The sequence below is a fragment of the Lactuca sativa genome, chromosome 7 (assembly GCF_002870075.4).
Source record: "Lactuca sativa cultivar Salinas chromosome 7, Lsat_Salinas_v11, whole genome shotgun sequence".
In the NCBI taxonomy this organism is placed as follows: Eukaryota; Viridiplantae; Streptophyta; class Magnoliopsida; order Asterales; family Asteraceae; genus Lactuca; species Lactuca sativa.
The window spans coordinates 149,265,064-149,291,086 of NC_056629.2; the positions used below are offsets into that span (position 1 = coordinate 149,265,064).

The 26,023-nt window shown below is 34.2% G+C and overlaps 2 protein-coding genes across 2 annotated transcripts; both read right to left on the bottom strand.

The window, feature by feature from the left end:
- Positions 1 to 882: 882 nt before the first annotated feature.
- On the bottom strand, positions 883 to 1,969 carry LOC128127454 (xyloglucan endotransglucosylase protein 1-like). The gene is made up of 3 exons (XM_052765925.1): positions 1,691 to 1,969; positions 1,371 to 1,564; positions 883 to 1,279 (listed from the first exon to the last, which is right to left on the bottom strand). Exons 1-3 carry the CDS (start codon positions 1,961 to 1,963, stop codon positions 883 to 885), a joined length of 864 nt encoding a protein of 287 aa, XP_052621885.1. The 5' UTR covers positions 1,964 to 1,969.
- Positions 1,970 to 12,312: 10,343 nt separating this feature from the next.
- On the bottom strand, positions 12,313 to 13,544 carry LOC128125922 (xyloglucan endotransglucosylase protein 1-like). Its single transcript, XM_052765926.1, has 3 exons — positions 13,266 to 13,544; positions 12,946 to 13,139; positions 12,313 to 12,854 (listed from the first exon to the last, which is right to left on the bottom strand). Exons 1-3 carry the CDS (start codon positions 13,536 to 13,538, stop codon positions 12,458 to 12,460), a joined length of 864 nt encoding a protein of 287 aa, XP_052621886.1. The 5' UTR covers positions 13,539 to 13,544; the 3' UTR covers positions 12,313 to 12,457.
- Positions 13,545 to 26,023: the final 12,479 nt, after the last annotated feature.

Here is a 26,023-nt window from a genome sequence, read left to right on the forward strand (position 1 = left end):
CACATAATTTGTTCTATCATGAATGATTAGATTCTTTGAAAGGTGAAATGCACTATGGTTTTAATAAAGTAGGACACAGTCTTTTTTTGCCCAAATATATGAAAATTTACAACCAAATAAGTTCTAAGGATAATTTTTTCAATTTCCATTCATTATGCTTCTATGGTTAATAGATGAATACTCTTTCCAAAGTGTGGATATCCAACTGATGGTTATACCCGCAATGGTATACAAAAACCCTGTTATGGTTTTCCCTAAATATCTAGAACATCTCTTATCTACATCACTGAAGCCTTCTAAGACTAGTTTCTTTCTTCTGAAAGGTAAGGTAACCACATAAGTGCTTTTCAAATAGCATAACGACCACTTCATCCCTTCCTAATTTTTTTCTTGTATTTGACATAAACCTGCTACTGCCTCCCACTACATTACAATTTAAGATCTAGTGCATAACGTATCATACATGAAGTTACAATTAACTAAGGCATACGAGACTTTAGCCATTTCTTCCACATACAATGTTTCCTATCGAAAACAATGATAGACCTCTAGGATCATTTTTTGTTGTTAATTCTACACATAATGAAGTTTGTATGTAGTGTCGAAAAAAAAAGGATTTTAGAAATTATAATGTTTTTACTAATGACTTTCGATTTTGACCAACTAAACTATATAATTAGATATGAACGAAAAAGATATTTCAATTATTGTAGTGTGCTGTTAGACAATGCGTTTTTAAAGTGTACATGGAATCTTATACTTGTGTATTTATTTGTATTTTCAATTTGAATGTTTACAATGAATCAAAGAATAAATAATCATGAAGATCAGAAATCGATCAATAAAGAATAAAAAATATGGATATCAAGTTAGTAAGCAGGCTTAAAGGAATCTAGAGGTCTTGCATTCCGCTGAAATACCATTGGGAAACCGTTTGCGGTCGTTGCAGTAGTTGTAGATCATGTGCTTGGTTTGCACCCATCGGATCCTATTTCGGCCAGCTGCATCAAGTCCTTGGGTACTCCATGACTGGTTATCATTTATTGAGCTTGTAGATACTGAATTGGGACCAACTTTTTTGGCATTGGCATTGAATTTCCTGTATAACGCGGTGAAAGGCGCATTAGTCCAGTCGGTCTTCACACGCCCACCTTGGGTTGCCCAGTCATCCGCGTTCCACAGGCTGGCATAAACCCTCATGGGTTGGCTCTTGGGAAATGGGACTCCAGCAGCATCATTGTTATTGAACACCCTTACTGGTATGTTATCTATTAAGAAACTGCAGAGACAAAGAGCTTTATATAGGAACAGCAGAAAAACATGAGAAAGGAAGAGAACCAATTAATGTTTATGTTGGATGCGTGACTTACATAATTCTTAGACTGTTCCATACGATGGTATAGGTGTGGAAGGCTGCGGTAGGGTCAAACCAAAGGTGGAACTGCTGTTCTTTGTTTCCTTTCCCTTGTGAATACACATTGGTGTGAATTGTGTAAGGGTTTCCCGTGGAGTTGCCCAAGAACTCGAAGTCGATCTCATCGTGACCCGCACCTTGTGATGACAACTAATGTGATTTAATACAAAGACATGGTTATTATCAGCCTTTAAAAGATTAATACAAATGAGTGATCACAATATATATATAATTCAGATATGAAATTCAAGATTGGAACCGATCGATGGTACTCACGTAGAATGTGGTGACGGTGCCAGCAGAATTGCCTGGTACTAGTTTGAGTTGCATGTCGAACCTTCCAAACAGGTACTCGTGCTTCGACTGGAAACCCGATCCAGAGTATTGGTCGAGTGAAAGTGAAAGATCCTGACCTCCATTCAGAATTTTAGCACGTTCACCCCCAAAACTGATGTCCATGTCATCGTAAAAACTCCCTGCTGATGCTGCTACTATTAGAATTGATATTAAAAGAACAACTGCACAAAGATTAGAGTTCGACTTTGCCATTATTGTTTGTATGGAGAGAGAGAGAGAGAGAGAGAGAGAGAGAGAGATGTTATGTTTGTGAGAAGTAGTACTGATATCGTTTATATAGAGAGGTGTGGCTACGTTGACAGTTTTCAATAGGAACCATCCTTGTTACTGAAGGATGTCATGATGGCTAATGGATGCACCAATATCTATTGACGCGTGCCAACTCACATTATTCTTGTGGACAAGGGCAGGAGCGGTGGGTTTTTTTTTTCTATACGTCTGGCAAATCAAAAGTAGCAAATTTGTCATATTTGGACCGGTGGTTGACATCATACCTAAAATAAAATTGTTTTAATTGTTAATAAGGGAAAATAAAATCCATAAAACTAATTAAAACTAAAACTAATTATATATCTGTCAGGTAAAGGGAACCATCAGCACCGGCGGACTACCAACTGATTAACGATTTAATACATATCGTCGACAAATATATATGAAATCTCGCTAAATTATCAACCTTTTGCCCATTTCGGTGTTAAAACTTATTGATGATACAACTGTACGCAAATTCCCCTAACATCTTCCTTTTCATTTAGTTTTATTACCAAATTCGACCAATTTATCCAAAAGATTTGTGTCCCTCTCCCTCCTCGGCTTCCCCTTTAAATGAAAACATCACTTGTACGGAATGGAGATTTATATGAAATGGATCAAACTCAACTCTATGTACATTGAATAGAAAAATATGGGAAGGATAGCTACAATATGTTGTTTGAGATTATTTATTTTTGGTTCATTCAGAACATTATTATTATATCATGTTCAATTATATTTCTTAACTATCACAATCTTAAAGTTGATTAAAAGTCGGCAAATATTGATTTCTTTGGAGTGGTTGGGATCTTGATTGAGTTCTTGAAATTTAATAGGGAAAGTAAATTTGTGATAGGCTTGAACAAGTACATAGATGTTATAATTTACTGTAGCGTGTGAAACCGAAGATGACGTTTGAGGACGAGGACACTCCTTAAAGAGGGTAACTAAGAAATTTACCATTATTTGTTTTTTTGAGTTCTCAAATGTGTTGCAATCTAAAATGCATGTTTATAGGGAAATAACATCAGTTAAAACAATTTGTCTTAGTCATAACCTTGTAATGTTGATAATTGAATATTTATATATGTTATAGATTTTTTTTCTTAATTTAACGGATTCATTGAAAGAAATCAAGAAAAAAAATGGTATCATGAATGGGATGAACATTTATCTACCATGCGAACATAATGGATATCTAAACGAGGATTGAAATTATCGTAACAAAACATTACATTAGTCTGAAAACAACATGATATTTAGTGTCAAACCGAAATCTAGTAGTTACATATGTCTTATATCTGTAAATATATACCTATATATCCATCAGTGAAGGGAACCAATAATGATAGACTTCTAATTGATCAACGATTTAGTAAAGATCATAAACAAAGATATATAAAATCCCGCTAATATAGCAAATTTGTACCTGTTTAGGTGTTAACACTTATATGTTGATGTCTATTTGAGCCCAATATGCAATTATTGTATTTCGTTTTAGTTTTCATATTTGCTCGCATGTTCTATAACAAAGTTAAAATTCTAGACTATAGTTTTAACACAAATAGTACTTGTTTATCTTTTTAGTACAACTTACACCTAAAGTTATTGTGAAGTCTTTCCTTGTAGCCACTCCGCAACAGGAGTCCATGCTTTGTCTCTATAGCGACCATGAAATGGAAAGGAACACCAGACTCCTCAAGTAACAACCTTATCGACAAACACATATGAAATCTCACTAAATTTCCAACTTTTTTACCTATTTCGGTGGTAACACTTAGTGATGATAAAACCGGATGCAAATTCCCCCAAAGATCTTCTTTTCATTAAGTTTCATTACTAAATTCAATCAATTAATCTAAAATTGTGATTTCCCTCTCCTTCCTCGGTTTTCCCTTTAAATGAAAGCATCACTTGTACGAATAAGAGATTTATAAGAAATGGATCAAATGCAACTCTACTTGTATTAAATAAAGAAATATAGGAAGGAAACCTACAATTTGTTTTTCAAGATTATTTATTCTTAATTCATTATACTTTATCCATTATTATATTATGTACAATTATATTTTTAGCAATCACATTCTTAATGTTAATTAAAAGTTATCATAAAAAGAAAAGGTTGGGATCTTGACTGATTTCTTGAAATTTGGAAGGGAAAGTAAATTCATCATAGGATTGATGTTGTGACTGCAATTTACTAAAGGTGTGAAATTGAAGATGTCGTTTGAGGACGAGGAACCTCTTTAAAGAGGCTACATAAGAAATTACCATTTAATGGTGATAACTGAATATTTATATTTGTTATAGTTTTTTTCTTAAATTTAACGGATTTATTGAAAAAAACCAAGAAAAAAATGGTATCATGAATGGGATGAACATGTATCTACCAGTGAACATAACACATATTTACACGAGAGATTGAAACTATAGTAACAAAACATTAGATTAGTCTCAAAACAACATGATATTTAGTTTCAAACCGACATCTAATAGTTATTCATGTCTCAAATGTATAAATACATACAAGCATTATTAGCTATTCAACGTTGGCTTCCAGTTCATTAAGGATTTAATACAAATCATCGACAAATATATATGAAATCTTCCTGATTTAGCACATTTTTACCCATTTTGGTGTTAAAACTTATATGTTGCAGTCTATTTGAGCCTAATATGCAATTATTGTATTTTTATTAAGTTTTCATTTGTGCTTGCATCTTCTGTAACAATGTTAAAATTCTGGACCTTATTTTTTAGATAAATACACTAATAGAAAAATATCCTTTAATGACAAGAATTGCGTGTCATAGAAGGATACAAATGACACGCAAATGCGTGTCACTGAAGGGCCTATCATAAAGGAAGACCAAGCGCATTTATGTGTCGTAACCTTACGACACGCATTTACGACACACAATGCGTATCATTAAAGCTTGTGTCATAAAGAAAGACAATTTTAAAGGTTTTAAAAAAATATTTTTTTAAATGGATTTAATAATTTCCAAATTAGATGACAATTATTGTCTCAAAATATAAAATAGCATATCATTAAAAAAAAGACAATCCATTTAAAAATATATAGTATGTCAAATAATAATAATCATTCCAATGTTTAAATAAATGTAATACAAAAACTATTTCATCATATCTTATCAATTCCCCTAACAATACACCATCTCCGATTAAGACTTGTATTCAGACCAATTCACCTACCTCAAACGCAACAATTGAAACATGAGACCCAACCGATCCTTTATATAGTCCCTTTGGTCCTTTATCTTTCCATATTAGCCTAGGGACCTCTAAGATTCACATGTGTTTCTTCAATCCATTTTTTGGTCGATTCAATGACACCAAAGTATGCTACACCTATTGCAAGAGATCCAGTTACCCCAGTTGCCTCCTCTCTATAAAAAAAACAATACTCAAAAACTAATAGCAAGTGATATAATATTAAATGAATAAATGTTTGATTCGACTAGAGATTCCATCAATGACAGTCACGTGTGTTTCTCCTTCATTGCTCCAAGATTCTTTTCCATTTTCATTTAATTTACCAAGAGTCCAAATGGTTGCAAATTAAATAAAACAAGATTATTAAAAAAAAAAAAGGTTTCTTATTTCTTTAAGGGGTTACATAAAAGTCACCATTTTAGCTTTCATGGATTCATCTTCTAAGTTATCACAACTTTTATTAATACAAATAACATGTATAACAACCTACATAGTTTTATCTTCTATTTCAGGATGGTAATAAAATGGAGAATCGATTTGCTAAATGCATAGTAATACCATACATTTACAAACTCCCCTACAGAAAATTTAGCAAGCAAAAGCAAACATTCCATGAAAATAAACTATCTATAATCTTTTTCGTATTAGAAAGCACAAACCAAAAGGAAAATTAAGAACGCTAACACTAAATCATCAAAAAAAATCGTCAATCTAATTACAAAGTAACAATTGGATTTTGTAACAAATGAAAACAATTTCCAATCATAATCAATATTTCAAACCTAAAAAGTTTAAAAAAATAATATACTTATAAAGTGAATAAGTTACTACCAAGTTAGAGAGAGAGAGAGAGATTCGGTACATTGGAGGCTCGCTGAGGCTTAGGCGACATCAATGTTCACTCTAGTCTCCAGTAACGACCTGGGCAAAGACAGCTGCACAATGGAGGAAAGATTTTAGGCGGCCAAGTCACAGGAGTCATGAGAGAACGAGTGTTAATGAATAAGAAAGAGAGAATAAGAAATGATGTGTGTAAAGGACGAGATTTAATGAACCCTATAAACCTAAACATTTTGTAGAGCTGCAAAAAGAAGAAAGGGAGATGTACAACCGCGAAATGTCATTGGGTTTTCTTCGGATGATGTTTGTACAGAAGAAGGAGGAGACGCATCATAGACATCAAAATGACGAATGGGAGATGATTAGAGAACAAGACGCCGAGGTTTTTTAATATTTTCGGGTTTTCAACCCCCCCCCCCCCCCCCCCCCCCCGCTAGTTATAAAAGGATGGGAAACGTGTGTCATTCCTCATGAAAACTTACAAAATGACATGCTTATACGACATACTTTTTTTTGATAGGTACCCTCAATGTTGTTTTGTGACATTAATTTTAGGTCACGCAAAAATTTGTCTCCTAAATGCTTCAAATTTTGGGAGAGCTGAACCCTTGCGTTGAAATAATCCACTAAAGAGGGGGTCCATAACATAGCCATAGTATATTTCCAATGCAATAAAGTTATGTAGTGTCTTTTTTCTTTCATCAAGGGGTATTTTCATGGGTTTGCCTTCGTATCGTGTTCATACCGTTGTATTGAATGATCCCGGACGCTTGCTTTCTTTGCATATAATGCATACAGCTTTGGTTGCTGGTTGGGCCGGTTCTATGGCCCTGTATGAATTAGCAGTTTTTGATCCTTCTGACCCTGTTCTTGATCCAATGTGGAGACAACATATGTTCGTTACACCCTTCATGACTCGTTTGGGAATAACCAATTCATCGGGTGGTTGGAGTATCACGGGGAGTTTTATGTATCATAAATCATTGTGTGCCATGGTTCGCATGCCATTAAAGGGCTGTTTTTTTTGTAGTGATAGTACTTTTTAATCTTTTTAGTACAACTTACAACTAAAGTTACCGAGAAGTCTTTCGTTGTAGCAACTCCGTAATAGGAGCCCTTTCCTTTGTCTTCATAGCGACAATGTGGTTGAAAGAAAGATCAGGCTCCTCAACTCACAATATCCCAGGTGGAAAATAATCAACCAATCTTCTGCCACCTAAACTTAATCTTTGTTAACCACATCTCTGTATAGGCCTTCCTTCTTTCCAACTATCTTTCCAAGTATCTAGAAACCAATTGACGCTTTACATAGATTCAACTTCTGTATCATGATTGCCTTGGAAAACATGTCTACTAGATTCTTAGTACCAAGGATCTTCTTTGGGTTCCGAGTCCAATGGCTAATTGATTGTTTGATAAACCGTTACTTCATCTACACATACTTTGTTCTATCATGAATGATTAGATTCTTTGAAAGGTGAAATGCACTATGGTTTTAATAAAGTACGACACAGTCTTTTTTTGCCCAAATATATGAAAATTTTCAACCACCTAAAGTTATTGTGAAGTCTTTCCTTGTAGCCACTCCGCAACAGGAGTCCATGCTTTGTCTCTATAGCGACCATCAAATGGAAAGGAACACCAGACTCCTCAAGTAACAACCTTATCGACAAACACATATGAAATCTCACTAAATTTCCAACTTTTTTACCTATTTCGGTGGTAACACTTAGTGATGATAAAACCGGATGCAAATTCCCCCAAAGATCTTCTTTTCATTAAGTTTCATTTCTAAATTCAATCAATTAGTCTAAAATTGTGATTTCCCTCTCCTTCCTCGGTTTTCCCTTTAAATGAAAGCATCACTTGTACGAATAAGAGATTTATAAGAAATGGATCAAATGCAACTCTACTTGTATTAAATAAAGAAATATAGGAAGGAAACCTACAATTTGTTTTTCAAGATTATTTATTCTTAATTCATTATACTTTATCCATTATTATATTATGTACAATTATATTTTTAGCAATCACATTCTTAATGTTAATTAAAAGTTATCATAAAAAGAAAAGGTTGGGATCTTGACTGATTTCTTGAAATTTGGAAGGGAAAGTAAATTCATCATAGGATTGATGTTGTGACTGCAATTTACTAAAGGTGTGAAATTGAAGATGTCGTTTGAGGACGAGGAACCTCTTTAAAGAGGCTACATAAGAAATTACCATTTAATGGTGATAACTGAATATTTATATTTGTTATAGTTTTTTTCTTAAATTTAACGGATTTATTGAAAAAAACCAAGAAAAAAATGGTATCATGAATGGGATGAACATGTATCTACCAGTGAACATAACACATATTTACACGAGAGATTGAAACTATAGTAACAAAACATTAGATTAGTCTCAAAACAACATGATATTTAGTTTCAAACCGACATCTAATAGTTATTCATGTCTCAAATGTATAAATACATACAAGCATTATTAGCTATTCAACGTTGGCTTCCAGTTCATTAAGGATTTAATACAAATCATCGACAAATATATATGAAATCTTCCTGATTTAGCACATTTTTACCCATTTTGGTGTTAAAACTTATATGTTGCAGTCTATTTGAGCCTAATATGCAATTATTGTATTTTTATTAAGTTTTCATTTGTGCTTGCATCTTTTGTAACAATGTTAAAATTCTGGACCTTATTTTTTAGATAAATACACTAATAGAAAAATATCCTTTAATGACAAGAATTGCGTGTCATAGAAGGATACATATGACACGCAAATGCGTGTCACTGAAGGGCCTATCATAAAGGAAGACCAAGCGCATTTATGTGTCGTAACCTTACGACACGCATTTACGACACACAATGCGTATCATTAAAGCTTGTGTCATAAAGAAAGACAATTTTAAAGGTTTTAAAAAAATATTTTTTTAAATGGATTTAATAATTTCCAAATTAGATGACAATTATTGTCTCAAAATATAAAATAGCATATCATTAAAAAAAAGACAATCCATTTAAAAATATATAGTATGTCAAATAATAATAATCATTCCAATGTTTAAATAAATGTAATACAAAAACTATTTCATCATATCTTATCAATTCCCCTAACAATACACCATCTCCGATTAAGACTTGTATTCAGACCAATTCACCTACCTCAAACGCAACAATTGAAACATGAGACCCAACCGATCCTTTATATAGTCCCTTTGGTCCTTTATCTTTCCATATTAGCCCAGGGACCTCTAAGATTCACATGTGTTTCTTCAATCCATTTTTTGGTCGATTCTATGACACCAAAGTATGCTACACCTATTGCAAGAGATCCAGTTACGCTAGTTGCCTCCTCTCTATAGAAAAAACAATACTCAAAAACTAATAGCAAGTGATATAATATTAAATGAATAAATGTTTGATTCGACTAGAGATTCCATCAATGACAGTCACACGTGTGTTTCTCCTTCATTGCTCCAGGATTCTTTTCCACTTTCATTTAATTTACCAAGAATCCAAATGGTTGCAAATTAAATAAAACAAGATTATTAAAAAAAAAAAGGTTTCTTATTTCTTTAATGGGTTACATAAAAGTCACCGTTTTAGCTTTCATGGATTCATCTTCTAAGTTATCACAACTGTTATTAATACAAAAACCATGTATAACAACCTACATAGTTTTATCTTCTATTTCAGGATGGTAATAAAATGGAGAATCGATTTGCTAAATGCACAGTAATACCATACATTTACAAACTCCCCTACAGAAAATTTAGCAAGCAAAAGCAAACATTCCATGAAAATAAACTATCTATAGTCTTTTTCGTATTAGAAAGCACAAACCTAAAGGAAAATTAAGAACGCTAACACTAAATCATCAATAAAAATCGTCAAACTAATTACAAAGTAACAATCGGATTTTGTAACAAATGAAAACAATTTCCAATCATAATCAATATTTCAAACCTAAAAAGATTCAAAAAATAATATACTTATAAAGCGAATAAGTTATTACCAAGTTAGAGAGAGAGAGAGAGAGAGAGAGAGAGATCGGGTACATTGGAGGCTTGCTGAGGCTTAGGTGACATCAATGTTCACTCTAGTCTCTAGTAACGACATGTACTCCGGCAAAGACAACTGCACAATGGAGGGAAGATTTTAGGCGGCCAAGTCAGAGGAGTCATGAGAGAACGAGTGTTAATGAATAAGAAAGAGAGAATAAGAAATGATGTGTGTAAAGGACGAGATTTAATGAACCCTATAAACCTAAACATTTTGTAGAGCTGCAAAAAGATGAAAGAGAGATGCACAACCGCGAAATGTCATTAGGTTTCTTCGGTAGATGATTGTATAGAAGAAGGAGGAGACGCATCATAGACATCAAAATGACGAATGGGAGATGATTAGAGAACAAGGCGCCGAGGTTTTTTAATATTTTCGGGATTTCAACCCCCCCCCCCCCTACTAATTATTAAAGGATGGGAAATGTGTGTCATTCTTCATGAAAACTTACAAAATGACATGCTTATACGACATGCTTTTTTTTATAGGTACCCTCCATGTTTTTTTGTGACATTAATTTTAGGGCACGCAAAAATGTGTCTCCTAAATGCTTCAAATTTTGGGAGAGCTGAACCCTTGCATTAAAATAATCCACTAAAGAGGGGGTCCATAACATAGCCATAGTATATTTCCAATGCAATAAAGTTACGTAGTGTCATTTTTCTTTCATAAAGGGGTATTTCCATGGGTTTGCCTTCGTATTGTGTCCATACCGTTGTATTGAATGATTCGGACGCTTGCTTTCTGTTCATATAATGCATACAGCTTTGGTCGCTGGTTGGGCCGGTTCTATGGCCCAGTATGAATTAGCAGTTTTTGATCCTTCTGACCCTGTTCTTGATCCAATGTGGAGACAGCGTATGTTCGTTATACCCTTCATGACTCGTTTAGGAATAACCAATTTATGGGGTGGTTGGAGTATCATGGGGACTTTTATGTATCATAAATCAGTGTGTGTTATGGTTCGCGTGACATTAAAGGGCTGTTTTTTTAGTAGTGATAGTACTTTTTAATCTTTTTAGTACAACTTACAACTAAAGTTACCGAGAAGTCTTTCGTTGTAGCAACTCCGTAATAGGAGCCCTTTCCTTTGTCTTCATAGCGACAATGTGGTTGAAAGAAAGATCAGGCTCCTCAACTCACAATATCCCAGGTGGAAAATAATCAACCAATCTTCTGCCACCTAAACTTAATCTTTGTTAACCACATCTCTCTATAGGCCTTCCTTCTTTCCTACTATCTTTCCAAGTATTTGGAAACCAATTGAAGCTTTACATAGATTCAACTTCTGTAGCATGATTGCCTTGGAAAACATGTCTACTAGATTCTTAGTACCAAGGATCTTCTTCGGGTTCCGAGTCCAATGGCTTATTGATTGTTTGATAAACCGTTACTTTATCTACACATATTTTGTTCTATCATGAATGATTAGATTCTTTGAAAGGTGAAATGCACTGTGCTTTTAATAAAGTAGGACACAGTCTTTTTTTTGCCCAAATATATGAAAATTTTCAACCAAATAAGTTCTAAGAATAATTTTTTCAATTTCCATTCATTATGCTTCTATGGTTAATAGATGAATACTCTTTCCAAAGTGTACATGGATATCCAACTGATGGTTATACCCGCAATGGTATACAAAAACCCTGTTATGGTTTTCCCTAAATATCTAGAACCTCTCTTATCTACATCATTGAAGCCTTCTAAGACTAGTTTCTTTCTTCTGAAAGGTAAGGTAACCACATAAGTGCTTTTCAAATAGCATAACGACCACTTCATCCCTTCCTAATTTTTTTTCTTGTATTTGACAAAAACCTGCTACTGCCTCCCACTACATTACAATTTAAGATCTAGTGCATAACGTATCATACATGAAGTTACAATTAACTAAGGCGTACGAGACTTTAGTCATTTCTTCCACATACAATGTTTCCTATCGAAAACAATGATAGACCACTAGGATCATTTTTTGTTGTTAATTCTGCACATAATGAAGTTTGTATGTAGTGTCGAAAAAAAAGGATTTTAGAAATTATAATGTTTTTACTAATAACTTTCGATTTTGACCAACTAAACTATATAATTAGATATGAACGAAAAAGATATTTCAATTATTGTAGTGTGCTGTTAGACAATGCGTTTTTAAAGTGTACATGGAATCTTATACTTGTGTATTTATTTGTATTTTCAATTTGAATGTTTACAATGAATCAAAGAATAAATAATCATGAAGATCAGAAATCGATCAATAAAGAATAAAAAATATGGATGTCAAGTTAGTAAGCAGGCTTAAAGGAATCTAGAGGTCTTGCATTCCGCTGAAATACCATTGGGAAACCGTTTGCGGTCGTTGCAGTAGTTGTAGATCATGTGCTTGGTTTGCACCCATCGGATCCTATTTCGGCCAGCTGCATCAAGTCCTTGGGTACTCCATGACTGGTTATCATTTATTGAGCTTGTAGATACTGAATTGGGACCAACTTTTTTGGCATTGGCATTGAATTTCCTGTATAACGCGGTGAAAGGCGCATTAGTCCAGTCGGTCTTCACACGCCCACCTTGGGTTGCCCAGTCATCCGCGTTCCACAGGCTGGCATAAACCCTCATGGGTTGGCTCTTGGGAAATGGGACTCCAGCAGCATCATTGTTATTGAACACCCTTACTGGTATGTTATCTATTAAGAAACTGCAGAGACAAAGAGCTTTATATAGGAACAGCAGAAAAACATGAGAAAGGAAGAGAACCAATTAATGTTTATGTTGGATGCGTGACTTACATAATTCTTAGACTGTTCCATACGATGGTATAGGTGTGGAAGGCTGCGGTAGGGTCAAACCAAAGGTGGAACTGCTGTTCTTTGTTTCCTTTCCCTTGTGAATACACATTGGTGTGAATTGTGTAAGGGTTTCCCGTGGAGTTGCCCAAGAACTCGAAGTCGATCTCATCGTGACCCGCACCTTGTGATGACAACTAATGTGATTTAATACAAAGACATGGTTATTATCAGCCTTTAAAAGATTAATACAAATGAGTGATCACAATATATATATAATTCAGATATGAAATTCAAGATTGGAACCGATCGATGGTACTCACGTAGAATGTGGTGACGGTGCCAGCAGAATTGCCTGGTACTAGTTTGAGTTGCATGTCGAACCTTCCAAACAGGTACTCGTGCTTCGACTGGAAACCCGATCCAGAGTATTGGTCGAGTGAAAGTGAAAGATCCTGACCTCCATTCAGAATTTTAGCACGTTCACCCCCAAAACTGATGTCCATGTCATCGTAAAAACTCCCTGCTGATGCTGCTACTATTAGAATTGATATTAAAAGAACAACTGCACAAAGATTAGAGTTCGACTTTGCCATTATTGTTTGTATGGAGAGAGAGAGAGAGAGAGAGAGAGAGAGAGAGAGAGAGAGAGAGATGTTATGTTTGTGGGAAGTAGTACTGATATCGTTTATATATGTAGGTGTGGCTACGTTGACAATTTTCAACAGGAACCATCCTTCTTACTGAAGGATGTCATGGTGGCTAATGGATGCATCAACATCTATTAACGCGTGCCAACTCACATTATTCTTCTGGACATGGGCAGGAGCGGTGGGTTTTTTTTTTCTATACGCCTGGCAACTCAAAATTTGCAAATTTGTCATATTTGGACCGGTGGTTGACATCATACGTAAAATAAAATTGTTTCTATTGTTAATAAGTTGGGAAAATCAAATCTTTAAAAACGCATTTAAAACATTTATCAATCGAATTTAACACTATTAAAACTAATCCTCCTTAATAAATAAAGGTTATTTTTTTGCCACATGTCAATCTCTCATAAGTTTTGACACTTGTCATTTTGTGGTATTTTTGAAATAAATATTATTCAATAGTCAATTTTTGGTTTGTTTTATTTTTTAAAATTAAAGTAATATACTTATATATGTAAAGTATTAAATATCATATATATATATATATATATATATATATATATATATATATATATATATATATATATATATATATGATATTAAATTGCAATAAATATGTTTATTCCTTTCTTAGTTTAAAGTTGTACATTAAAAAATATTTTCTATTTACATTTTAATATAATGTTTATGTTTTTTTTAAATCAACCCGTGTACTACACGGGTCTCACACCTAGTTATATATATGTTGGTAAAGGGAACCATCAGCACCTACGGATTACCAACTAATTAACGATTTAATACATATACATATCGTCGATAAACATATGAAATCTCGCTAAATTATCAACGTTTTGCTCATTTCGGTGTTAACACTTATTGATGATACAATTGAACGCAAATTCCCCTAACATCTTCCTTTTCATTTAGTTTTATTACCAAATTCGTCCAATTTATCCAAAATATTTGTTTCCCTCTTCCTGTTCAGCTTCCCCTTTAAATGAAAGCATCACTTGTACGGAATGAGAGATTTATATGAAATGGATCATACTCAACTCTATGTACATTGAATAGAGAAATATGGGAAGGATAGCTACAATATGTTCTTTGAGATTATTTATTCTTGGTTCATTCAGAACTCTATTATTATATTGTGTACAATTATATTTTTTAACTATCACATTGTTAAAGTTGATTACATTAGTTTGAAAACAACATGATATTTAGTGTCAAACCGACATCTAGTAGTTACATATATATATATGTCTCAAATCTATAAATATATACCTATATATCCATTGGTGAAGGGAACCAATAATGATAGACTTCTAACTGATCAACGATTTAGTAAAGATCATAAACAAAGATATATAAAATCTTGCTAACATAGCAAATTTGTACCTGTTTAGGTGTTAGCACTTATAAGTTTAGGTGTTAACACTTATATGTTGATGTCTATTTGAGCCTAATATGCATTTATTGTATTTTGTTTTAGTTTTCAGATTTGCTCGCATCTTCTATAACAAAGTTAAAGTTCTAGACTATAGTTTTAACACAAATAGTACTTGTTTATCTTTTTAGTACAAGTTACACCTAAAGTTAATGTGAATTCTTTCCTTGTAGACACTCTGCAACATGAGCCCACGCTTTGTCTCTATAGCGATCAGCCATGAGGTCAAAACGAAGACCAGACTCCTCAACTAACAATCTCATCGACAAACACATATGAAATCTCACTAAATTTGCAACTTTTTTTACTATTTCGGTGTTAACACTTAATGATGATAAAACCGGATGCAAATTCCCCAAACATCTTTCTTTTCTTTAAGTTTCATTACCAAATTCGACCAATTAATCTAAAATTGTGATTTCCCTCTCCTTCCTCAGTTTTCCATTTAAATGAAAGCATCACTTGTATAAATAAGAGATTTACAAGAAATGGTCAAATACGTGCATTGAAGAAAGAAATATAGGAAGGAAACGTACAATCTGTTTTTTCGAGATTATTTATTCTTAATTCATTATACTCTATTCATTATTATATTATTTAAAATTATATTTTTAACAATCACATTCTTAATGTTAATTAAAAGTTGTCATAAAAAGAAAAGGTTGGGATCTTGATTGAGTTTTTGAATTTGGCAAGGGTTCTTAATGTTAATTAATGTTAATTAAAAGGCGGCGGGGTTTTTAATTTTTGAGGATTTCATCCCCCCCCCCCCCCTGCTAGTTATTAAAGGATGGAAAACGCACTTCTTTCTTTCGTGAAAAATTATAAAATGACAGGCTTGTACGACATGCTTTTTTGATTACGTGCCCTCCGTGTTTTTCTTTTTGTGACACTAATTTTAGGGCATGCAAAAATGTGTGTCCTAAATCCTTCATATTTTGGGAGAGTTGACATTATTTTTAGGGGAAACACTTTTACGTATCACAATACAAGAAAAACACATTTTTGCTACGGAAGGAATCCGTCGTGAAAAGTTGCAATTCCGTTGCAAAAGACGAATAGCGACGGAATTTGCAATGACCTATTTTCGTCCCTAAAAACGTCGTAGCGAGGGTTTGCAACAGAAAAGATAATTCCGTCACAAATGTGACAACATAATGAAATTCGTAGTAGGTGGTATTCCGTTGTTTATTCCGTAGTAGGATTCCATCGCACAATCCGTGGTAGTTATTCCATCACAAATTCTGTGGTGGCGATTCCCTAGCAAATTCCGTGGTGGTGACTCCCTAGCAAATTCCGTGGTGGTGATTCCCTAGCAAATTATGTGGTGATGAATCCCTAGCAAATTCGGTGGTGGTGATTCCCTAGTAATTTCGTGGTGGTCATTCCCTAGAAAAATCCATGGTGGCCATTCCCTAGTAAATTCTATGGTGGTGATTCCGTAGCAAATTTCGTCGTGCTGAATCCCTAGCAAATTTCGTGGTCATGAATCCCTAGTAAATTCCGTTTGATGACTTCCTAGCAAATTCTGTGGTCATGAATCCCTAGCAATTTTTGTGGTGTATATTATATACCATATTCCATATGGACCGATAGATAACTGATTTATAAATTATATCCAAATTATTTTGTAGTAATATATGAAAAACAAAAAAATCAAAACCATTATGTCATAAAATAATACAATAATTATTTATTACATGGAAAAAATTAAGAAAGTTGTTACTCTAAAATACATAATCTGCAAATAAACATATATCAACCTACTATTGTTGTTGTTGTGTAAAGACATTAATAAGATCCAATGTCGTTTGAAGTTGTTTTTCAAGATGCCCGACCCTTGCTTTGCTTTCCTCTTGTTGGGCGTTCATCATTTCTTTTAGCTCTTCATTTTCCTGTTTTTGTTTAGCAACAAGCTCCCTCGTTTCTTCTATTTTATCATTTTTTCCGGAATGTAACATACATCTGTTTTACCGTTCCTATTGGGAACCGCCTTTGCAAAAGAGCCTAATCCATAAAGTCTTTCTTTTTTTATCATGACCACCAACAACAGCATAAAATAGCTTTCCTCAAATTCAACACCTTCAGCTTCCAACTCTTCCCGTTTTTCTGTATAGGCCATCTACAAAATAAAAATATTATAAGTTAAAAGATATCAAATTTATGAATGATATTATGGAGTAGCTACAATATAAAAGTTTAACACTGAAATGAATATTACATGAATTTGTCTATCTTTTTCATTTGTGAAAGTGACTCCATCGTGATTCTTCGTGTGTGTATACAGGAACAATTCACTATGGGGTGGATTATGTACTAATTTCCTCTTCTGCATAAATACCATACAAAATATCAAATATACAAATAAACATCTATAAACATTGATACGATGTACCATTAAAAAAATTACCAAAATCAGAAGCTATCTTTAAATGACTTGCGGATCCAACGTTATGTGTTGGTTTTGCTACTCCATCAGCCACACCTTTACGCCTATTCTTCTTGTTCTGCTCATATTTTAGCTTATATTCTTTTGTATTCCATTTTAATTGCCAGGAGTTCCAGAATTCCTATGGAATATGAGTAGGTTTAAATACATGTTTGTTTCTTTTTGGGCTCCGCATGCTGAAGAGATATTGGCCATAACTTTGTGCCTCTTTCCTTGCCCAAGCATGCGTCACTAGCGAGTCTATTGTTTCATCCCAACAACATTTTTTCTACACATTAACAATACAAACATAACTTAAGTGTAAATGTTTACCAAACAAAATTTTATCACATATAGCTAATTACATGAAACTCCTCCCAATATAATTTGCGCATTTCTTTGCTTACTTGTCCCCAAACGTACCCTTTTAGATTTACCCTTTGTTTAAATGACTGACTAATAAAGTGTGCACAAGCACCCGGTGGCATTAGCCTGCAAGTAATCATGTGATGTGTTTAGTTATGAATTGATATGTCCGTGTAAACCAAAAGGTTATACATAGAAAAAATTGTAATTAAGATTTGATTGGTAACTCACATTTTTTTCCAAACATGAACTGTTAAACATCTATCTGGTCCACAATCTTCAGAAGAATTGTTTCACCTTCTACACTTTCCACTACATATTCATTCATGGTTGGTTGTGTTGGTGATGGGGTAGATTCTGGGATAGGTGTTGTTGATGGGGTATATTTTCGGGTAGGTGTTGGGATAGATGTATATGTTGAGGCTGTGGTAGTTCCTTTACTTAAGTAGGGTGTGGTAGTTACTGTAGTTGTAGAGAGGATGGTAGTGTAGATGCAGGTTTTGAGGTTGTGGTAGTAGATATAGGTGTTGATGATGTGGTAGGGGGTGTCGGTGTTGATGACGGCTTAGATGATATAGGTGTTGAAGTTTTGGTTATTGATGTAAGTATTAAGGATTGTATTGTTCCAGTTACTAAAGTTTTAGATGTATTTTCTAAGGGCGAAGTGGAAGTTGTAAGTGATGTCGAGTAAGTGGTAGTCATTGTTTATGTTAATGATATAGGTTTAGGGCTTTTGATGGTAGATGTTATAGGTGCTTTGGATGTGGTTGTTGGTATTGGGAAGTCGATTTCTTCATCTTGTAATTGTCTATTTACAGATTTTGCAGCTGATATCCTGTTGTGTTTCATAACCTGTGGTGCAATGAATTTAGTTGGCTTCACACCGGATGCTCCTTTTACTTTCGAGTTCAACATCTTTCTTGCTTAAAAATTAACAAAAAACTGTAGTCAACGTAGAAGTGGCTTATGGTGTCCATGGATGACATATGGGCCATTGGTCAACCGGTAAACATGGAAGTGGCTTATGGTGTCCATGGATGACATATGGGTCATTAGTCAACATGGTAGTGTCTTATGGTGTCTATGGCTGACATATGGATGACATATGGGTCATTGGTCAACATGGTAGTGGCTTATGGTGTATATGGATGACATATGGGACATTAGTCAACATGGTAGAGGCTTATCATGTATATGGATGACATATGGGCCATTGGTTAACATGGTAGTGGCTTTATGGTGTCCATGGATGACATATGGGATATTGGTCAACATGGTAGTGGCTTATGGTGTATATGGATGACATATGGGTCGTTGGTCAACATGGTAGTGGCTTATGGTGTATATGCATGACATATTGGTCATTGGTCATTGGTCATCATAGTAGTAGCTTATGGTGTATATGGATGACATATGGGCCATTGGTCAACATGGTAGTGGCTTATGGTGTCCATGGATGACATATGGATGACATATGAGCCATTGGTCAACATGGTAGTGCCTTATGGTGTATATGAATGACATATAGATCATTGGTCAACATAGTAGTGGCTTGTGGTGTATATGGATGATATATGGGTCATTGGTCAACATGGTAGTGGCTTATGGTGTCCATGGATGATAGATGGGCCATTGGTGAACATGGTAGTGTCTTATGGTGTTCATGGATGACACTTGGGTCATTGGTCAACATAGTAGTGGCTTATGGTGTATATGGATGACATATGGGTCATTGGTCACCGTGGTAGTGGCTTATGGTGTATATGTATGACATATGGGCCATTGGTCAACATGGTAGTGGCTTATGGTGTCCATCGATGACATATGGGCCATTGGTCAACATTGTAGTGGCTAATGGTGTATATGGATGACATATGGGTCATTGGTCAACATGGTAGTGGCTTATGGTGTATATGGATGACATATGGGTCATTGGTGAACATGGTATTGGCTTATGATATATATGGATGACATATGGGCCATTAGTCAACATGGCAGTGGCTTATGGTGTCCATGGATGACATTTAGGTTATTGGTCAACATGTTAGTGTCTTATGGTGTATATGGATGACATATGGGCCATTGGTCAACATGGTAGTGGCTTATGGTGTCCATGGATGACATTTGGGTCATTGGTCAACATGGTAGTGGCTTATGGTGTATATGGATGACATATCGGTCATTGGTCAACATGGTAGCGGCTTATGGTGTATATGGATGACATATGGTCCATTGATCAACATGGCAGTGGCTTATGGTGTCCATGGATGACATATGGATGACATTTGGGACATTGGTCAACATGGTAGTGGCTTATGGTGTATATGGATGACATATGGGTCATTAGTCACCATGGTAGTAGCTTATGGTGTATATGGATGACAGATGGGCCATTGGTCAACATGGTAGTGGCGTATGGTGTCCATGTTTGACATATGGGCCATTGGTCAACATGGTAGTGGCGTATGGTGTCCATGGATGACGTATGGATGACATTTGGTTCATTGGTCAACATAGTAGTGGCTTATGGTGTCCATGGATGACATATGGGTCATTGGTCAACATAGTAGTGGCTTATGGTGTCCATGGATAACATATGGGTTGCAATATTAATGAGCATAATATTATGGTTTTTTAATTAGAAGAAACAGAAGTTAATTTAGTTTAGCTCGCACACACGTCTTACTTCCTACCTGAAGTAGCAGGTTCAAATCCTACTTATGTCAGTAATTTTATTTAAATTCGTCCCTCTAAATTTAATCAATAATTTTATTTAGCTTCATCTTTTTAAATTTAAAATGTCAATTTATTTACAAAAATGCCAGTAGGTATTGACAAAAATACCCTAACCATTTACGTAGTAACCTTTGTATGTTAAAGGGCAATTATGTCAATTCATAGTCTAAACACTTAGGCGCCATAATTTGTAGTCAGACTTATCCCGTCATTTAAGTTTATCGGCAATTGATCATCTACATTCCATTCCCAACAATCAAAATTCTGGCACGTTGATCAATAAACCCTAAAATCGTTGTTGTTATATAATTTGAATTACACTAGACGCATTTCAACATAATGGCAGCGAGATGTTCATCAGAAAGAATGCAAACAAGACAACAATGAAAAAGAATTACTGCTTTGTTGTCGTACTTGATCGAAAAAATAGTAACTACGGTTGGAGGAAATTCACCAATCGATGCTTTTAAGTGCCAGTTAGTGTAAGTATGATGTGCATTACTTATATTATACTTATATACATATTTAATTTAGTGTTTAATAGATTAATTTTGTTGATTTGTGAATTATAGTTGCAAACTCTTTAGGGATTCTATAACATCAGACGCAATATATAAAATCATAGACACAAATCGATTAAGGTTTCGTCCATTAAGTATTCAACAATATGAAGTCATAAGCAAATGCAAAAAGTTGAACAACCCACACATACTCTTCAACGATGGAATGGTACTCTTCTTTTAAGCAATCGGATAATTAAGAATTCAATTAGTTTTTTATATTTGTATTTTTATAATTGTATGATTAATTATTGTATGTCAGGCGAAGTATTTTACGGTAGGGGAAGAACTAGCAGGGAAACAGTTGCTTCAAGATGCAGTTGATCATGGGCAGTTGGATGCTATCTTCATTCGGGGAATGATGTTGATGGCCGAAGGTATTGAAAGGAAGCAAGAAGCTCTGATCGTGTTAAATAATGCCTACGTTAATACTAGAAGAAGTTGGAATCTAAGGCATACCTGTAACAAGGTTCAAAACCACTTGGCAAGGAGATCAAAGCAGATAAAATTCCATGGCTTACATAGAAGCTGTGCAAAGCATCCTTATGTGAGCAGTTATGATTCAGCTTTTATGTATCAATGCAGTTGGTTGTTTGTGGGATGGATGTTTTGTTAAGTTTGCTAGGATGTTTGACATTAGTTTGGAGTAGTTACATATATGATTGTTGTTTGATTCACACAATTAGTGATGCATATTTTATGTTTATTTTGGTGTAATGGGAATACATATTTTTAACTTTATTAAATGTTAATATATATATATATATATATATATATATATATATATATATATATATATATATATATATGTTAGTTTTTATATGTATGTTATTTTTGTCTTTTTCATTTTACTAACTAAAAGTTCATTGTGACCTAGTTTTGATATAGATTTCAAGGGCACTTTGGTCTATTTGCAATCTCTAAAGTGAAGGCGCCATTTTTTCTATGGAAATAAAAAAAAAAATTAATCAAGTCGTTATTAAAAGGAAAATATTGTATATATAGAATTTATATTATAAGTAGATCTATATCTATATTTATTATGAATGTTATTTAAATTTATAATTACCCGTATACTACATGGGTTTTAACCTGGTACTGAATAATATCGACCCACTAATATGACCTAGTATCCATCCAACACATTGAAATCAAGGGTTGTCGAAGGTTCTTTAATCGATACACACTTTGTTTGAATATGTGTTCTGCAAGTGTCGATCTCAATTAAACCATTCTACTAATTTTCTAAGACTTTATCCAATAATAAAAGTTATTCAACCATTCAAATTAGAAAACTTTGAGGATTTGTTCAGCATTTGGTCATTAGCTTTGTGAAACAAGTCGTTGTTAAGGTACCTTTGCGATGTTTGTATGGTAACTATATATTTACTTCAAATGTCATATATGAATTCAAATCAACATTAATGAACATAAAATTAATATTGTGTTATTGAAATTTATACTTTACAAATTTAAGACAAAGAACAATTCAAGTAGAAAATGGATGTATGAAAGAAAAGATAATAGTAGTTGTATATCGCTTGTTTTCATACAAGGAGTGAAAATATTTATAGATTTTGCTACCACTCAACATAGGTTCATGGATGAAGATAAATCAAATGCCCATGCATAAAATGTCGTAACATACCATATACATAAGTTGATATTGTTAAACATCATTTGTACAACTTTGGTTTTGTTGACGAATATTGGTTTTGGGATAAACATGGCGAAACATCAATTGATGATGACAATACGTTTTTAGGGGTTGATGATTCAAACACAAATTTTAGAGAAGGTGCATGTTCTTATAGAGAAATGGTCATAGATACAATGGCTCCTGATTTAAATAATATTGATCCTGAAGAGGAGCCAAATGCACTAGATAAAAAAAATTCTTTAATATGCTAGATGCAGCCGATAAAGAATTATGGCCTGGATGTAAAAAAAAGTGACACAACTATCTGCTGTAGCTAGACTATTGAATTTAAAATCAGAGTATCTCATACCTGAGCATAGTTATGACACTATCTTCCAGTTGATAAATGATGTGTTACCAGAGGAGAATAATATGGTAGGTAGTTTATACGAGAGCAAAAAGTTAATACAAGCACTAGGTTTGCTCATGGAGATGATTGACTGATGCAGGTCTGGATGTATGATATATTGGAGTCAAGACAAAGATCTTTGTCGGTGCAAATTCTGCAATGCAGATAGGTACAAACGGTCAAAAAATTTGGCTAGATGTTCTCGCGTATCCTTCAAGAAAATCCATTACTTTCCTTTGACTCCAAGGTTGAAGAGACTATATGCTTCAGAAGCCACAGCCACTTCCATGCGATGGCACTCTGAGAATCATAGACATGATGCTGGAGTAATGTGTCATCCATCCGGTTCAAAAGCTTAGAAGCACTTTGACAAAAGTCATCCTTCATTTGCAGCAGAAGTACGTAATGTAAGATCAAGCCTAAGTACAGATGGGTTTGCACCACAAGAAGCATTTGGAAAGCAATATTCATCTTAGCATATTATTATAACACCTTATAACTTGCCAACTTCTATATGCATGAAAGAGCCTTACATGTTTTTGACTGCCCTTGTGACAGGACCGTCAAACCCTAAGCATAAAATAGATGTATTTTTGCAACCAATTGTTGCAGAGTTAGAGCAATTATGGGAAGAAGGCGTAGTAACATATGATATATCCTTAAAACAAAATTTCCATCTAAGAGCAGCTTTGATATGGAAAATAAGTGATTTTCTAGCATATGCAATGTTGTCCGGATGGCTACAGTAGGTAAGCTAGCATGTCCTCATTGTGGGAAACATACACAAGCATTCAGACTAGAGAATGGTAATAAGATGTCATGGTTTGACTGCCATAGAAGATTTCTACAGGTGAATCACCCATATAGAAAGGATAAAAATAAGTTCAAGAAGAATCGTGAAATGATAGAAGGTCCTCCTCCAAGTAAGAATGGTGAACAAAATTTAAGGAAGATTGAACAATTATGTTTGGTAAAAGTGGCTGAACTAAATGTTGATGATGTAAACATAATATGTGGCGCTCATGGTTGGAAAAAGAAAAGCATATTTTGGGATTTACCATATTGGAAAAAAATCTCATTAGACATAATTTTGATGTTACGCATATTGTGAAAATTTTATTTGAAACTTTTTTTACACTATAATGGATGTCAAAGGGAAGATGAAGAACAATGTAGCAGCCAGAAGAGATCTGAAGCTCTATTGTAGGAAGAGAAAAGGAGTCGAAGATAATGAAAGAGCATACTACACTCTGGAGCAAAATCAAAAGAAGGCCATATGCCAATGGGTGGAGAAATTGTGTTTCCCCGATGGTTATGTTTCTAATTTGGGGAGGTGTGTTGCTTTAACAGGGTGTAGACTATTCGGAATGAAAAGCCACGATTGTCATGTTTTTATGCAAAGATTGATGCCAATTGCATTCCGTGAGATGTTGCCAAAACAAGTGTGGGAAGCATTAACAGAGTTGAGTATTTTCTTCAAAACATTAACAGCAACAACAATCACAGCAAAAGACATGGAAATGATTGAAACCGAGATCCCAATAATACTATGTAAATTAGAGACCATCTTTGTCCCTGGTATTTTTTACTCCATGAAACATTTACCAGTACATTTTCCATACGAAGCAAAGATAGTCGGTCATGTCTAATATCGGTGGATGTATCCATTTGAAAGGTTTGTATCGTACATCATAATGTATGTTGCTATTTTGTACGCTGATTTAAATAATCTTCACCATAGGTATCTAAATCAATTGAAAAATGATGTGAAAAATAAAGCTCGAGTGGAATGGTCCGTTGTTAACGCATACTTGCTACGTGAAGCATCAATATTTTGCTCTCATTATTTCAATACTGGTGTCCCCACATGTAATAGAAAGTTGCCTCGAAATGATAATGGAGGAGGAGATGAGAAAGCGGATGCTAACCACGACAAGTTAGATATATTTTCATATCATGGGCGTCATTATGGAAGATTCACGAATAGAATGATGTCTGATGAGGAAGTACATGCTGCCCAAACTTACATACACCTTAACGAAGATAAAATCAAGCATTACATTAGGTACGTAACATTTGCATCAATTTTAATTATAATAATCATTTGTTGTGTAATTTCTATGAATTAATAACATTAACACGCATGATTTTGTTTATTACATTCATAGTAACTTCAAAATGTTATTCAAATTGTGATACAAAATATTTGAAGAAAATTTGAATGAACTTATAGGGGATATAAAGGAATAGGTCCTTGCAGCTGAAGTTGAGAAGAACTTTGCAGTATGGTTTCAAAACTATGTGGGTTTTATTCTTGTATTTTTTAAAAAAATCATTATTTTTTGTTATGGTTATAATTAACTCTAATTAAGTGTTTTACCATTTTTCATATAGGCACGTAAGATCCCGATAAACAACAAGTATATATCTGACCTTTCCAAAATGCCATTCAAAAAAGTGAAATTATATAGTGTATACTTTGCCAATGGTTACAAGTTTCACACAGAAACTCATAGTCTGAACAAATCAACAACCAATAGCGGATTGTGTGTTAGTAGCTAAGGAGGTGATTATTATGGTAAGGTAGAGGAAATTTTAGAAGTCGAGTACCCTGGTTACCCAATTAAAACCGCAGTTTTGTTTAAATGTCATTGGTACGATCCAACACCTAACATAGGAGTTAAGGTTCACAAACAATATAACTTGGTCGAGATAAATGTCAAAAGAAAATACAACAAGTTCGAACTATTTGTTTTAGCCATGCAAGCCACTCAAGGGTGTTACATTCCTTACCCAATTTTGAAAACAAACAACTCGGACTGGTGGGATGTATTTAAAGTTAA